The 16,291-nt window shown below is 36.7% G+C and overlaps 1 protein-coding gene across 1 annotated transcript; it reads left to right on the top strand.

The window, feature by feature from the left end:
- Positions 1-1,047: 1,047 nt before the first annotated feature.
- On the top strand, positions 1,048-11,921 carry org (oogenesis-related gene). The gene is made up of 6 exons (XM_062038462.1): positions 1,048-1,213; positions 1,282-1,356; positions 8,151-8,361; positions 8,435-8,583; positions 11,619-11,726; positions 11,816-11,921. The coding sequence occupies exons 1-6, from the start codon at positions 1,163-1,165 to the stop codon at positions 11,834-11,836; spliced, it is 615 nt and encodes a 204-aa protein (XP_061894446.1). The 5' UTR covers positions 1,048-1,162; the 3' UTR covers positions 11,837-11,921.
- Positions 11,922-16,291: the final 4,370 nt, after the last annotated feature.

The raw sequence follows: 16,291 nt of genomic DNA, 5'->3' as shown, positions 1-16,291 counted from the left end.
GTATGCCAAGGGGTACGTGAGATTTTTTTAAAATGTGTGTCAGAAAGAACTGGGAAAAGAAATGCAACAATGCAATATTCAGTGTTGACAGCTAGATTTTGTGGACATGTTCCATAAATATTGATGTTAAAGATTTCTTTTTTTGTGAAGAAATGTTTAGAATTAAGTTCATGAATCCAGATGGATCTCTATTACAATCCCCAAAGAGGGCACTTTAAGTTGATGATTACTTCTATGTGTAGAAATCTTTATTTATAATTGAATCACTTGTTTATTTTTCCACAAGGTTTTAGTTAGTTTTATATCTTTTTTTCCAAATAGTTCAAGAAAGACCACAACAAATTAGCAATATTTTGCACTGTTATACAATTTAATAAATCAGAAACTGATGACATAGTGCTGTATTTTACTTCTTTATCTCTTTTTTTTAACCAATAATGCTTTGCTCTGATTAGGGGGTACTTGAATTAAAAAAATGTTCACAGGGGGTACATCACTGAAAAAAGGTTGAGAACCACTACTGAATTGGGGTCTTATGTGCTTATGTGGACACTTATACTGCCATCTGGTGGTGTCAGAAGAGTATAACATACAATGGAATTTGGAAGAAAAAAAAGTGTAAAAATAAAAATTAGCATGTCACTGAACATGAAGTACACGTTTGTTACTTATGGCCTAAGTACATCATATAAAAAGATGATTCTTAGTTTTTATTCTAATTAGGGTCCAATAAGCCCAAATAGCAAAGAGAAATAAAAAAAAAAGCATGTAAACAAACAGCTTGGACCTTAAGAGGTTAAATAAAGGCATGCTAATACCACTTAAGATAATGTGTTGAAATATTTGTGTTGTATCCATCCATCTATCTATATATCAAGACTATTGTTTACTTTTACTATTATGGTCTGTACGCCAAATGTTTACAATCACTACTTCCGGGCATGACGCGGGGCGTTGGACACGTGATAGCTTGTTACTGGCTGCTTGATTGTTTCCGCCTCCTGATTGGCTGGCGCTGATTGCAGCAGGTGCAAGTGTGTGCTGTGATTGGCTGCTGTCCGAGGGCTGCTGGGTACATTTGAGCGGGCTGGTAGGCCGCCATTAAATAAGCGTCTGGTCGGCAGGCCTCTTCGGTCCAGCGCACCTCTACCACGGCGACAGAATGACGAGTGAGCCCCGCGGTGAAGCAGTGGCGCAGGACGAAAACACCGAGGTAACGACATGTTTCTTATTTAGGAGGAAGTCTGGTTTTAACTGTTAGTTTGCCGCCCTCTGAAACAGGGCGCGGTGGAGGTGAGGAGACATGGAGTGCTTCGCTCCGTGCTGCGGGGCCTCTTCTGGCCGTTTGGCATCGTGGTACGTGCCGCTGAATTGTTACGAAGTTCAACACAAACTGCATCTTTTAAGTCTGTATTCTTTTGTATGCGCGTCTGAAGTGTGTGCTGGTCTACTTTTTGAGGGGAAATATTAGATTATTGCTTTGATTGATTGAATTGATTGAAACTTTTATTATTATATTGCACAGTACAGTACATATTCCGTACAATTGACCACTAAATGGTAACACCCGAATAAGTTTTTCAACTTGCCCCCTGATAACTGAAGATAATTAACATATATTTATATATTAGGGATGTCCGATAATGGCTTTTTTGCCGATATCCAATATTGTCCAACTCTTAATTACCCATACCGATATCAACCGATACCGATATATACAGTCGTGGAATTAACACATTATGCCTAATTTGGACAACCAGGTATGGTGAAAATAAGCTTTAAAAATAAAATAAAAAAATAAGTTAAATAAATTAAACATTGTCTTTAATAAAAAAGAAAGTAAAACAATATAATCAGTTACATAAAAACTAGTAATTAATGAAAATGAGTAAAATTAACTGTTAAAGGTTAGTACTATTAGTGGACCAGCAGCACGCACAATCATGTGTGCTTACGGACTGTATCCCTGCAGACTGTATTGATAAATAATGTAGGAACCAGAATATTAATAACAGAAAAAAACAACCCTTTTGTGTGAATGAGTGTAAATGGGGGAGGGAGGTTTTTTGGGTTGGTGCACTAATTGTAAGTGTATCTTGTGTTTTTTATGTTGATTAAATTAAAAAGAAAAGATACTGATAAATTATATATATATATATATATATATATATATATATATATATATATATATATATATATATATATATATATATATATATATATATATATATATATATATATATATATATATATATATATATTTTAGCGGCTGTGCTTGCAACTTGAGGGTTCCAGCTTCCTCCATCCTATTCAAATCCATTGCGTCCTTGAGCAAGACACTTCACCCTTGCTCCTGATGGGTCGTGGTTAGCGCCTTTCATGGCTACGTATACATACGTCACAATGCGTTCGACGTAATGTGGCTCACTACTTTTGATGTGGTTCTAGCTCAAGACGGCGTCCAAAACGCCACAAGGTAATGCAGGAAGTAACTTTACTAAGGAAAGCAACAATCAGCACCACGTGAAAATGACCTTTATATTAAATAGGAAGGGGCAACATTACACAGCAAACATGTACACATACACCCACTTCTACCACGTGGGAATAACTACATCAATTATTGAGGTGACAAGCTTTCAACCCTACAATACCCTATTTGTGGAAAAGGACACAAGATGGCCATTGAAGCACATTCAGTCTCCTATTAATTAGTGCTGAGACAGTCTGTGAAAAGATTGAATAGAGCTATTGGTGAACTGCTGCTGGTCGGCTGACAAACAAAGCTGAGCTAAAATGCTGCTTTGAGTGCGTTCTTGCTGACGTCACTAAACCTGGCAACAGGCAACTGCATGTGCCGGATGTTACGTTTTTTTTTTTTGTGTGTGTAAAATTACTTTCCCTATTGATAGTGTCTCATTTACTGTATTTTTCGGACTGTAAGTCGCAGTTTTCTTTATAGTTTGGCCGGGGGTGTGACTTATACTCAGGAGCGACTTATGTATGAAATTATTAACACATTACCGTAAAATATCAAATATTATTTAGCTCATTCACGTAAGAGACTAGATGTATAAGATTTCATGGGATTTAGCGATTAGGAGTGACAGATTGTTTGGTAGACGTATAGCATGTTCTATATGTTATAGTTATTTGAATGACTCTTACCATAATATGTTACGTTAACATACCAGGCACTTTCTCAGTTGTTTATGACTCATATAACGTACACTTATTCAGCCTGTTCACTATTCTTTATTTATTTTAAATTGCCTTTCAAATGTCTATTCTTGGTGTTGGGTTTTATCAAATAAAATTCCCCCAAAAATGTGACTTATACTCCAGTGCGACTTATGTTTTTTTCCTTTATTATGCATTTTCGGCCGGTGCGACTTATACTCCGAAAAATACTGTACTTTTTTGGTAAAATTTAGTAATTTTAAAAAGTTTTCAGAACATAGGTTTTTAAGGGGCCTTATTATGCAAAACTACATTTCCTTACCCCTTGGTACCTACTGTTGTGTATTTTGGGTCCTAAAATTTTGAAATCACACTATGGACGGATTGTGGAGATGAAGGCTTGGCAGTGTAGCTGAAAACAGTATCACGTTTTTTTATATTGATCGATATCGACAATTGATATTTTTTGACTTATTCAAGCCTGCTAATTAATGCAATTTCCTACTTGCCAAAGGTGCTAGCTATCAGCGGAGAAGGTGTCTGGTAGCCAGATAGGATCAATATGGAATGCAATCCCAACAGGTGTAAAAGAGAGTGCATCTCTACCCTCCTTCAAAACCGCGCTAAAAGAACACCTCCAGGCAACTACAACCCTAGACTAACACCCTCCCCCCACCACATCACACCTCCCCGGATTGTACCGTGTTTTTCAGAGTATAAGTCGGCACCTGCTGAAAATGCATAATAAAGAAGGAAAAAAACATAAGTCGCACTGGAGTATAAGTCGCATTTTTGGGGGAAATTTATTTGATAAAACCCAACACCAAGAATAGACATTTGAAAGGCAATTTAAAATAAATAAAGAATAGTGAACAGGCTGAATAAGTGTACGTTATATGACGCCTAAATAACCAACTGAGAACGTGCCTGGTATGTTAACGTAACATATTATGGTAAGAGTCATTCAAATAACTATAACATATAGAACATGCTATACGTTTACCAAAGAATCTGTCACTCCTAATCGCTAAATCCCATGAAATCTTATACGTCTAGTCTCTTACGTGAATGAGCTAGATAATATTATTTGATATTTTACGGTAATGTGTTAATAATTTCACACAAGTCGCTCCTGAGTATAAGTCACACCCCCGACCAAACTATGACAAAAAAAAAACTGACTTATAGTCCGAAAAATACGGTAAATCAAATGTATATACTTGTTCTTATGCTTTCTGAGCTCACTATGTTCACTGCTCGCTGTACATATCCTACGAAGTCAGACTTACACTATTTCAATGTCCGTTTCTCAGATGATATAATTGTTGACGACTGAAGTGCTGATATCAACCAAACCTAACCCCCCCCCTCCCCAACCCCCTCCACATCCCACCCCCTCGATTGTAAATAATGTAAATAATTGAAAGTATATACTCTGAGTAACTTGTGTGATGACTGTATTATGCTGATATATATTTATTTATAGTTGAAAAACTTATTCGGGTGTTACCATTTAGTGGTCAATTGTACGGAATACTGTGCAATCTACTAATAAAAGTCAATCAATTCGCTACGACGGTACAATAGTCTATTATAGTTGGTTTCAGTTTTGAGACACTAGATGGCAGTAGTATATAAGCCATCGAACACTACACAGTAGTTTGGAAGCAACTAATTTAACCGACACATTGGAAGTGTCCGGTTAAATTGCCACACTGTCCGTATTAAAACCAACAAAAAGATGGTGCAAACAATCTTGGTAGTTGATTCTATTACGTGATTGGCTGTTCGCTTGTCCCTCCCATTGCACAGTGACATTTAATGTTTGCTGGGTTCCCAGAGGGCAAGTGACTTCATGCAATAAATCTTGCTTCATAATTTTCCCTTTCCGACCCAAAAAATATAAATGTATGGGATGTTTTATCGATTGCATCTTCATGTGCATATCGTTTTATCTGTCTAGCCCTAGTGGAGATATTTATAAACTATTGTGCCTTCCTTCATACTTCCAGGAAACTAGCAGTTTGGAATTTGCCCCATTGGTGACGTCAGCAAATTATCTATATACCGTAATTTTCGGAGTATAAGTCGCACCGGCCGAAAATGCATAATAAAGAAGGGAAAAAACATATATAAGTCGCATTTTTTGGGGAAATTAACTTGATAAAACACAACACCAAGAATAGACATTTGAAAGGCAATTTAAAATAAATAAAGAATAGTGAACAGGCTGAATAAGTGTACGTTATATGACGCATAAATAATCAAGAGAACGTGCCTGGTATGTTAACGTAACACATCATGGTAAGAGTCATTCAAATAACTATAACATATAGAACATGCTATACGTTTACTAAACAATCTGTCACTCCTAATCGTTAAATCCCATGAAATCTTATACGTCTAGTCTCTTACGTGAATGAGCTAAATATTATTTGATATTTTACAGTAATGTGTTAATAATTTCACACAAGTTGCACCCCCGGCCAAACTATGAAAAATAACCGACTTATAGTCCGAAAAATACGGTAAATCAAATGTATATACTTGTTCTTATGCTTTCTGAGCTCACTATGTTCACTACTCGCTGTACATATCCTACGAAGTCAGACTTACACTATTTCAATGTCCGTTTCTCAGATGATATAATTGTTGACAACTGAAGTGCTGATATCAACCAAACCTAACCCCCCCCCCCTCCCCAACCCCCTCCACATCCCACCCCCTTGATTGTAAATCATTGGTACTTTAAATAATGTAAATAATTCAGAGTATATACTCTGATGATTAACTTGTGTGATGACTGTATTATGCTGATAGTATATATTTATAGTTGAAAAACTTATTCGGGTGTTACCATTTAGTGGTCAATTGTACGGAATATGTACTGTACTGTGCAATCTACTAATAAAAGTCAATCAATCAGCTACGACGGTACAATAAATGCAGTCGATTATAGTTGGTTTCAGTTTTGAGACACTAGATGGCAGTAGTATATAAGCCTTCGAACACTACACAGTAGTTTGGAAGCAACTAATTTAACCGACACATTGGAAGTGTCGGGTTAAATTGCCACACTGTCTGTATTAAAACCAACAAAACTAAAGATATACGTTGGGTTGATCCAACAAGATATTATGGTTTCTCTACTCTCCATGCAGAGATTCCACACTGCCACAGCGAGACAAAGATGGCGCAAACAATCTTGGTAGTTGATTCTATTACGTGATTGGCTGTTCGCTTGTCCCTCCCATTGCACAGTGACATTTAATGTTTGCTGGGTTCCCAGAGGGCAAGTGACTTCATGCAATAAATCTTGCTTCATAATTTTCCCTTTCCGACCCAAAAAATATAAATGTATGGGATGTTTTATCGATTGCATCTTCATATGCGTATCGTTTTATCTGTCTAGCCCTAGTGGAGATATTTATAAACTGTGCCTTCCTTCATACTTCCAGGAAACGAGCAGTTTGGAATTTGCCCCATTGGTGACGTCAGCAAATTATCTATATACAGGACTGTCTCAGAAAATAAGAATATTGTGATAAAGTCCTTTTATTTTCTGTAATGCAACTAAAAACATGAAAATGTCATACATTCTGGATTCATTACACATCAACTGAAATATTGCAAGCCTTTTATTATTTTAACATTGCTGATTATGGCATACAGCTTAAGAAAACTTAAATCCTATCTCAAAAAAGTAGAATATTTCCTCAGAGTAAAAAAAAAAAAAAAAAGATTTATGACAGTAAAACTAAATCAAACATTTTAAAATGTCAATTAATGCACTCAGTACTTGTTTGGGAATCCTTTTGCACTGATTACTGCATCAATGCGGCGTGGCATGGAGGCAATCAGCCTGTGGCATTGCTGAGATGATATGGATGCCCAGGATGCTTCAATAGCAGCCTTTAGCTCATTTGCATTATTGGGTCTGGCGTCTTTCAGCTTCTTCTTCACAATACCCCACATATTCTCTATGGGGTTCAGGTCAGGGGAGTTGGCTGGCCAATCGAGGACAGTAATGCCATGGTCAGTACACCAGTTACTGGTGGTTTTGGCACTGTTTTTAGTTGCATTACAGAAAATAAAGGACTTTATCACAATATTCTAATTTTCTGAGACAGTTCTGTATATGGTAGAGATTTACAGAAGATGCTTTGCGCATGGCTGCCATTGTAGTCGTATGATGTCGTCAATTAGCTCCTTTTTTGCTAACCTTGTTGATGTGGGGCAGATTGGCTTGCACATGCATCCGCTGCTGTTGCCATTTGCAATACAAAGTAGCGTATAGTTCTAACTTAATCTGCCAGTAGACTTGCTATTGAAGTGTTTTTAAAAAAACAAAGATGGTGGGGATGAGACTGTCTCAGTGGAGCCACCTCAAGAATACCCACTGAACAGCGCATTCTGATGAGATGATCAAAGTGGCTTAAATGGTCTGTCAAACAATTTATGCACAATTTTGACCAAAGGACCACCATTACATGTTATGTAGACCAGTGGTCCCCAACCACCTTGCCGCGGCCCGGTACCGGTCCGTGGATCGATTGGTACCGAGCCGCACAAGAAAAAACTAAATATATATATATACACACAGTATATATTTTTTAAAATTAAATCAACATAAAAAACACAAGATGCACTTACAATTAGTGCACCAACCTAAAAAACCTCCTTCCCCATTTACACTCATTTGCACAAAAGGGTTGTTTCTTTATTAATATTTCTGGTTCCTACATTATATATCAATATAGATCAATACAGTCTGCACACATAATTGTATTTTTTTATGACAAAAAAAACCATATATGGTCCGTGGGACAAATTTTCAAACGTTGACCGGTCCGCAGTTACAAAAAGGTTGGGGACCACTGATGTAGACCACAAGGAAGTGTTTAAAGTAGGGAAAATAACCCCTTTAAAGCATCAGTGGATCATAAAACCATGTCTATGCTTTCTTGTAGGTTCATGCTTGGCGTGGTTTTTGGTGGGTGCTGGGCTACAGGCAGCCTAAGCAACAGACAGTCCTGACCTCCAGTCCTGCACGGCAGAGCCTAACCGGTCGCAAGCGTCTGCACAAGGTCACCCGCCTGCTGTTGAAGATCCTTCCACGCTGGGTGCATGGCGCCCTGGGATACCCTCTCTCGACCGGCATCGGCCGCTCCCTCTCCCCAGGTGAGTAGTGCGTCTGATTTAGACAAAAGGGATGCATTTTGATTATTCCTAAAGCCTTTTTTTCCCTTAACAGAAAAAAGTGTCTCTCCCATTAAACCGTGTGGGAAGGGCAGCAAGCGGAAGCAGGAAGATTTGTCTGATGAGGAAGAACATCAGACCTGGGTGGAGGTGCTTTCTCAAGAGCTCCCTGATGAAGATTCTGAGGAGGATCCAGACTATGAAGTTAGTTATTGCACTTTACTTTAGGGCTCTCTGAGATCCTAAGCTGTTGAATGGGATTTGTCATTATGCATAGCAACAAAGGGCTGGGTGGGGCGCTCACCACCCAGGGCGCAAGAGACAAACAAAACAGTGGCAAGACTGTAGAGCTGCAGCTATCGAGTATTCTATAGAATATCCCGATCGATTGAGTAATCAAATAAATCATATTTTTGCCCCTCAAAATTAAGGTTTAATTACCGGTATACATGTTAAGAAGTGCCCTCAATTATTATCTCGTTTGGCCTAATTGTCTTATTTCCTAAACGGCTGTTTTCATTATTGAAGGCTGACACGCACAGCTCAAATGCGTCCGTGGTTGATTGTGCCATTTTTGTGTGTGCTAATAAAAACAGGTGCGCTCACAGCCCTGTGGTGTGACTGCATAAATGAAGTCCTTGTCTCTTGTGCGTTTTTGATGATTATACGGTGCCGTTTAAATGTTGGTTTCTCCACGCAAATCCGCTGAGCTGTTTTCAACCTGCCAACAATACATAAACAATATAAAATGACAAACCACTTAATGATGGCGGTTTTAAATTTTAAGAATGCAATACAGTTCATTGCATGCAAAATAGTAATCAATGTACATTTTTCCATAATATGTTTGAGATGAAAACAAGTTATTCCCTGAGAAAGTTAAAACTACATTAGTATCAAAAATAAAACAAGAACAGTTCATTATATCACACATTAAAAGTGGATTAGGTAGAGCCTTTAATACTGCATTTGAAATGTGCAACTTCATATTCAGAACCAATATGGCTGACAGGAACTTGGCACACAAATGTGAACACTGAACAAGGGCCTGGCACTCTTACATTCTACAGAGACTACAGTGGCTGCAAGTGCAAGCTATCCAAGTAGACTGTGGTTGCATGACTTGAATAACCAAATAACTTTGCACGACTACTTTCGCGTGGTTACTAATGAAAGGCTAATTGAACACGACTGCTCTGATAGCGTTTTCAACACCTTTTGGCGGCATTTGATGACTTCACGGGAGTGAAAGAACACATCCTGGTTATAATGTATAACATTTATTTTACTAACAACTTTTGCATTTACATTTCATACTAGATGACTTATCTCGCCTCCGGACGTCCCTCAATCGGATGCTTTCTCGACAAGTGCTACAGCATCGAACTTGTGCAATTGTGGTATGCGAGCTCCACTTTGCAATGTTTGCATACTACTGCGTTTTCCTTCCATTTTAGTGTGGAGTGTTCCCACACCTTAGACAACTTTTGTCACTTCTTAATTCCCTCGTTTTGCTTGGGCTCTTGTCCTTGGCTTTTTTGCGGCGTCTGCCATTGCGAGTTATGTCGGCGAAAAGGTTTTCTAAACTCAAGCGTATTTAAAAGAGCGGCGTTGTGCATATGATCTGTGACGTAAACACGCTGTGCAACACCTAAACCAGGGGTGTCCAAACTTTTTCCACTGAGGGCCGAACACGGAAAAATTAAAGCATGTTGGGGCCATTTTGATATTTTTCATTTTCAAAACCATAACAAAATATATGGATTTTTTTACCTTTAGGGCTCCCGGGAACCATAAAGGGTCTAAATCATTAAAATGTTAACAAGTCAAATTACTTTTTTATTTTTTTAACGCTTACAGTAAATCTCTACAGTATATCAACTTAGGTTGATATAAAGTTTAAAAAAACAAAAAGGTTTTATGCCTTTTTTGTCAGACAACTTTGTTTTTTATAATAAAACTGAAATATGCAGTATTTCCCCCACTGCCCAAAACATTCAGAAAGCAATGTTTGATGTGAAGTAATGACAGATCAATAATGCACGGCACCATTGATTTTAATTCATTATTATTTTTGAGTAATCACAGTGAAAAGATGAATAAAATCCCATTAAATATAATTGGGATCCAAAAGGAGCCCCACTCATAAAGTGGTAAATTTTTATTATTTTTTAACTTCAATCAATCAATCAATGTTTATTTATATAGCCCTAAATCACAAGTGTCTCAAAGGGCTGTACAAGCCACAACGACATCCTCGGTACAGAGCCCACATACGGGCAAGGAAAACTCACCCCAGTGGGACGTCAATGTGAATGACTGAGAAACCTTGGAGAGGACCGCATATGTGGGTAACCCCCTCCCCTCTAGGGGGGCGGGGGCTTAACTTCCAACACTTAAGTTACGAGATGAACTTCAGATATATCTGTCGATTTAACGTTTGAACTATTATTTTGTTTGTTTTTATGCTCTTTTGTCAAAGAAAACGTTGATGTTTTTGTATGGCAACTGCACAATATATGCAATATTTTCCACATTAAACATTTTAAAGTGAAATGTTTGAAATAATCAGAGCCTTGAATAGGTCAATAATTCACTATTAGTGTTAGATTGATTTTTTTTTTTTTTGAGCAATGGCAAAAAAATTAAAAAAGAGACTAAAGAAAAAGAAAACCGCCTGCATGGCAGATTTGTCAACATAGCAACTTTTTCTAGTTAGATTTCACCTCATTCCACTTTTTTTTGTTTTTATTTTTATTTTTGCAATAGCATTTCCAGAATGTGTGGCGGGCCGGTAAACAATTAGCTGCGGGCCACAAATGGCCCCCGGGCCGCACTTTGGACACCCCTGACCTAAACAGTCCGTGCGAAACGTGAGCTTTGACTACTGTTTACTAAACGAGGCAAAATGCCGTAGAAAAAAAAAAAAAAAATTACGCCTCGAGGCAGCGAATATTCCTCAAATATATTTTGTAATCAAATTACTTGAATCGTTTCAGCTCTGCAAGACTGCTAAACATACAAAAATACATATTTGTATTTTTATTGAATATATTTGGTAAGGTATTGCACATGTCCAGCAAACTGCAACGGTATGACGTATTGCAAGTTATGCTTGAATAGTCTATCAGCAATTTACCGCATGGTTACTTTTCTAGTGAAGTCAAGGTTGGCTGTGAGATTGTCGTTTAACAAGCGCATGTGCAAACCTCCACTTTCTATCCCTCAAATGTTTCCAGCCCAGTTCTGTAGAGACACTGAGTGAGGAGTACAACTCTCACAACAACACTGAGGCCGACCTGGAGGATCACGGCAAAACCCTCGTCTTGGTTGAGGATGTCAACACGGTGAGATTTACTTGGATGTACTTGTCATTTAAATAGTTTGCTGTTAAATAAATTTGAAGACTTATGCCATTTTTTGTTTACATTTGCAGGATACTTTGCTGCAATCTTAAGCCTGTCCTGATGTTTGAAGTCATGTCTTTTTGTATAATGTAAGTTTTATCACTTCCAATAAAACTTACTGAATTTAACACATCACACGCGCCCGCGCAATGTTTTTGATTCCACCTTGGAATTGCTTTTTAAAGGAAATGTAGGGCCACAAGTCTGTTATTTTCCCAGTATTTACCTGCTCAGTGGCTTTGTGGTTAGTGTCTGCCCTAAGACTGGAAGGTTGTGAGTTCAATCCCCGCCGAGTCATACCAAAGACTATAACAATGGGACCCATTGCCTCCCTGTTTGGCATCATTGGGGGTTAAATCCCCAAATGGTTCCTGAGCGTGGCCACCGCTACTGCTCCCCTCACATCCCAGGGGGTCAACATGGGGATGAGTCAAATGTGGAGGATCATTTCACCACACCTAGTGTGTGACTATCAGTGGGACTTAAATTATTTGTTTTTACTTAAGGAAACGTTGGGTGAAATTGACAATTTGTGGCTCTACTTCGTTTCTGACAAAACCAATGCAAATGTGGACTTTGGTTTGTTAGACAGACTAAACTTAATTTAAGTAGTAATGTCTCGTTCATGACTAGTTGTATTTAGCTCTGTTTGCAGCTGAGCTAAGGCTATTCTAGTTGAACAGTTTGACGTTCACTCTGCTGCCACTAGATGGCAGTAACTGTTTGGATTTAGAAAATCTGCAAGTCTTAAACGTGTTGAGTAATTTGTGTACTTTTTCATTGAAAAATTGGTGCCGCATTAAGCAAGAGTGATGAAGCAAACATGGCTTTGTTTCAAGTGCTTGATCTGTGCATCCACCTTTACTGCTTGTGTTTTTAATGTTGCCACGTGACTTAACATCTTTTTGGAATCATTTCAGCCATTTTCTTTGTACACCTCAAGGCAATCTGTATGAGGTGTTTGTAACATGTAGGTAGCAGGATGCTTTTTTTAGTGCCCCTTGACAGCTATATCAGCACCAACCCACACAAGATAATTTGCTTCGACTTGTACGTCAGTCATGGAGCAGCTCTTGGTTCTTTTACCTTCACTTTTCCTTGTCTTTATGTACACATCTACACTTGAGAGGCAGAGGGAAGCTTTGGAATGAACCGGCTATAACCCAGCATGCTAAATAGGAACCCCCCCGCCCCCTCTCCCAAAGTTCCAGAAGCCCGTGAGTGCGACTAAGCCTGTGAAATTAGCAGCTCCTTAACTTATTCTAACCTCTGAAGAGCTATTTTGGGGCTCCTGAAGTTTGCAGTCTTGCTGGTGTCATCTTCTAGACCAGGGGTCGGCAACCCGCGGCTCTAGAGCCGCATGCGGCTCTTTAGCGCCGCCCTAGTGGCTCTCTGGAGCTTTTTCAAAAATGTATGAAAAATGGAAAAAGATGAGCGGAAAAAAAAATTAATTTTGTGCTACTATGGTTTCTGTAGGAGGACAAACATGACACTAATTGTTATAAATCACACTGTTTATATTAAACATGCTTCACTGATTCGAGTATTTGGCGAGCGCCGTTTTGTCCTACTAATTTTGGCGGTCCTTGAACTCACCTTAGCTTGTTTACATGTATAACTTTCTCCGACTTTCTAGGACGTGTTTTATGCCGCTTCTTTTTCTGTCATTTTGTCCACCACACTTTTAACATTGTGCATTAACGCACAAAGGTGAGTTTGTTGATGTTATTGACTTGTGTGGAGTGCTAATCAGACATATTTGGTCACTGAATGACTGCAAGCTAATCGATGCTAACATGCTATTTAGGCTAGCTATATGTACATATTGCATCATCTTGCCTCATTTGTAGCTATATTTGAGCTCATTTAGTTTCCTTTAAGTCCTCTTAATTACATCTATATCTCATGATACACTATCTGTATGTAATATGGCTTTTAATTTTTTGCGGCTCCAGACAGATTTGTTTTTGTATTTTTGGTCCCAATATGGCTCTTTCAACATTTTGGGTTGCCGACCCCTGTTCTAGACGAAAGATTTGATCTTTGTGACTCTAATCTATAGATTAACTGATTAATCAAAAAAATAATCTATAGATTAATCGATAGAAAAATAATCGTTAGCTGCAGCCTTAATATATATACGTATGTACGTATGTATGTATGTACGTATGTATGTATATACATACATGTATGTATATACATGTATGTACGTATATACATACATGTATGTATGTACGTATATACATGTATGTATATACATGTATGTACGTATATACATGTATATACATACATGTATATACATACATACATACATGTATGTATGTATATACATGTATATACATACATGTATGGATGTATATACATGTATGTATATACATGTATATACGTACATACATGTATATACATACATGTATGTATATACATGTATATACGTACATACATGTATATACATACATACATGTATATACATGTATATACATACATACATGTATATACATACATACATGTATATACATGTATATACATACATACATGTATGTATGTATGTATATACATGTATATACATACACGTATGGATGTATATACATGTATGGATGTACATGTATATACATACATACATGTATGTATATACATACATACATGTATGTATGTATGTATATACATGTATATACATACATACATGTATGTATGTATGTATATACATGTATATACATGTATATACATACACGTATGGATGTATGTATATACATGTATATACATACACGTATGGATGTATATACATGTATATACATACACGTATGGATGTATGTATATACATGTATATACATACACGTATGGATGTATGTATGTATATACATGTATATACATGTATATACATACACGTATGGATGTATGTATGTATATACATGTATATACATACACGTATGGATGTATATACATGGATGTATATACATGTATGTATATACATGTGTATACATACATGGATGTATATACATGTATATACATGTATATACATACATGTATGTATATACATGTATATACATGTATGTATATACATGTATATACATGTATATACATACATGTATGTATATACATGTATATACATGTATGTGTATATACATGTATATACATACATGTATATACATGTTGAAGTGGCATAAAACACTGAAAGTGATTGTTCCTATAACCCCTTTGTTTCAAATGTTTGTTCCACTTGTGGCGCGGGCATCTTGTCTGACTCACACCATACACAGCCTTCCTTGTCACGTATTCTTCCTTTTCCCGCTTTCCATCCACTAATTCAAACTGATCCAGCAGCGCAATTGAAGATTGTTTTATTTACAATAATCAAGTAACAGAATACTCGGGAAACAAAATAAATGGTAGCTTATATAAAGCTGAGGTCTACAGACAGGCGAGGTCTACAGACAGGTGAGGTCAAAGACGGTATGCTGGTGCCCGACTGTCAATCACGCGCCCAGCGCACTCCTGCCCCTTATAGGCCTGCGTGGGAACTTTTCACCACCTGCAAACGGTGCACACTGACATACACAAATCAATCACTCAAAAATAACAATATAAACATAGATTCAAGTATGGCTCTCTATTTGGCTCCTACACATGTATATACATACATACATACATGTATATACATACATACATGTATATACATACATACATGTATATACATACATACATGTACATACATACATGTACATACATACATACATACATGTACATACATACATACATACATGTACATACATACATACATACATACATGTACATACATGTATATACATACATGTATATACATGTATATACATACATGTATATACATGTATATACATACATGTATATACATACATGTATATACATACATGTATATACATACATGTATATACATGTATATACATACATGTATATACATGTATATACATGTATGTATATACATACATGTATACATGTATATACATGTATGTACATACATGTATATACATGTATATACATGTATGTATATACATGTATATACATACATGTATATACATGTATATACATGTATGTATATACATGTATATACATGTATACATGTATGTATATACATGTATGTATATACATGTATACATGTATGTATATACATGTATATATATACATGTATACATGTATGTATATACATGTATATACATACATGTATATACATGTATGTATATACATGTATATACATGTATGTATATACATGTATATACATACATGTATATACATGTATATACATGTATGTATATACATGTATATACATACATGTATATACATGTATGTATATACATGTATATACATGTATGTATATACATGTATATACATACATGTATACATGTATATACATGTATATACATACATGTATATACATGTATATACATGTATGTATATACATGTATATACATACATGTATATACATGTATATACATGTATGTACATGTATACATGTATGTATATACATGTATATACAT

This window comes from Entelurus aequoreus, linkage group LG27 (assembly GCF_033978785.1).
Source record: "Entelurus aequoreus isolate RoL-2023_Sb linkage group LG27, RoL_Eaeq_v1.1, whole genome shotgun sequence".
NCBI lineage: Eukaryota > Metazoa > Chordata > Actinopteri > Syngnathiformes > Syngnathidae > Entelurus > Entelurus aequoreus.
Note: the sequence above shows the minus strand (reverse complement) of the source record. Positions and strands in the feature narration are given on the sequence as shown.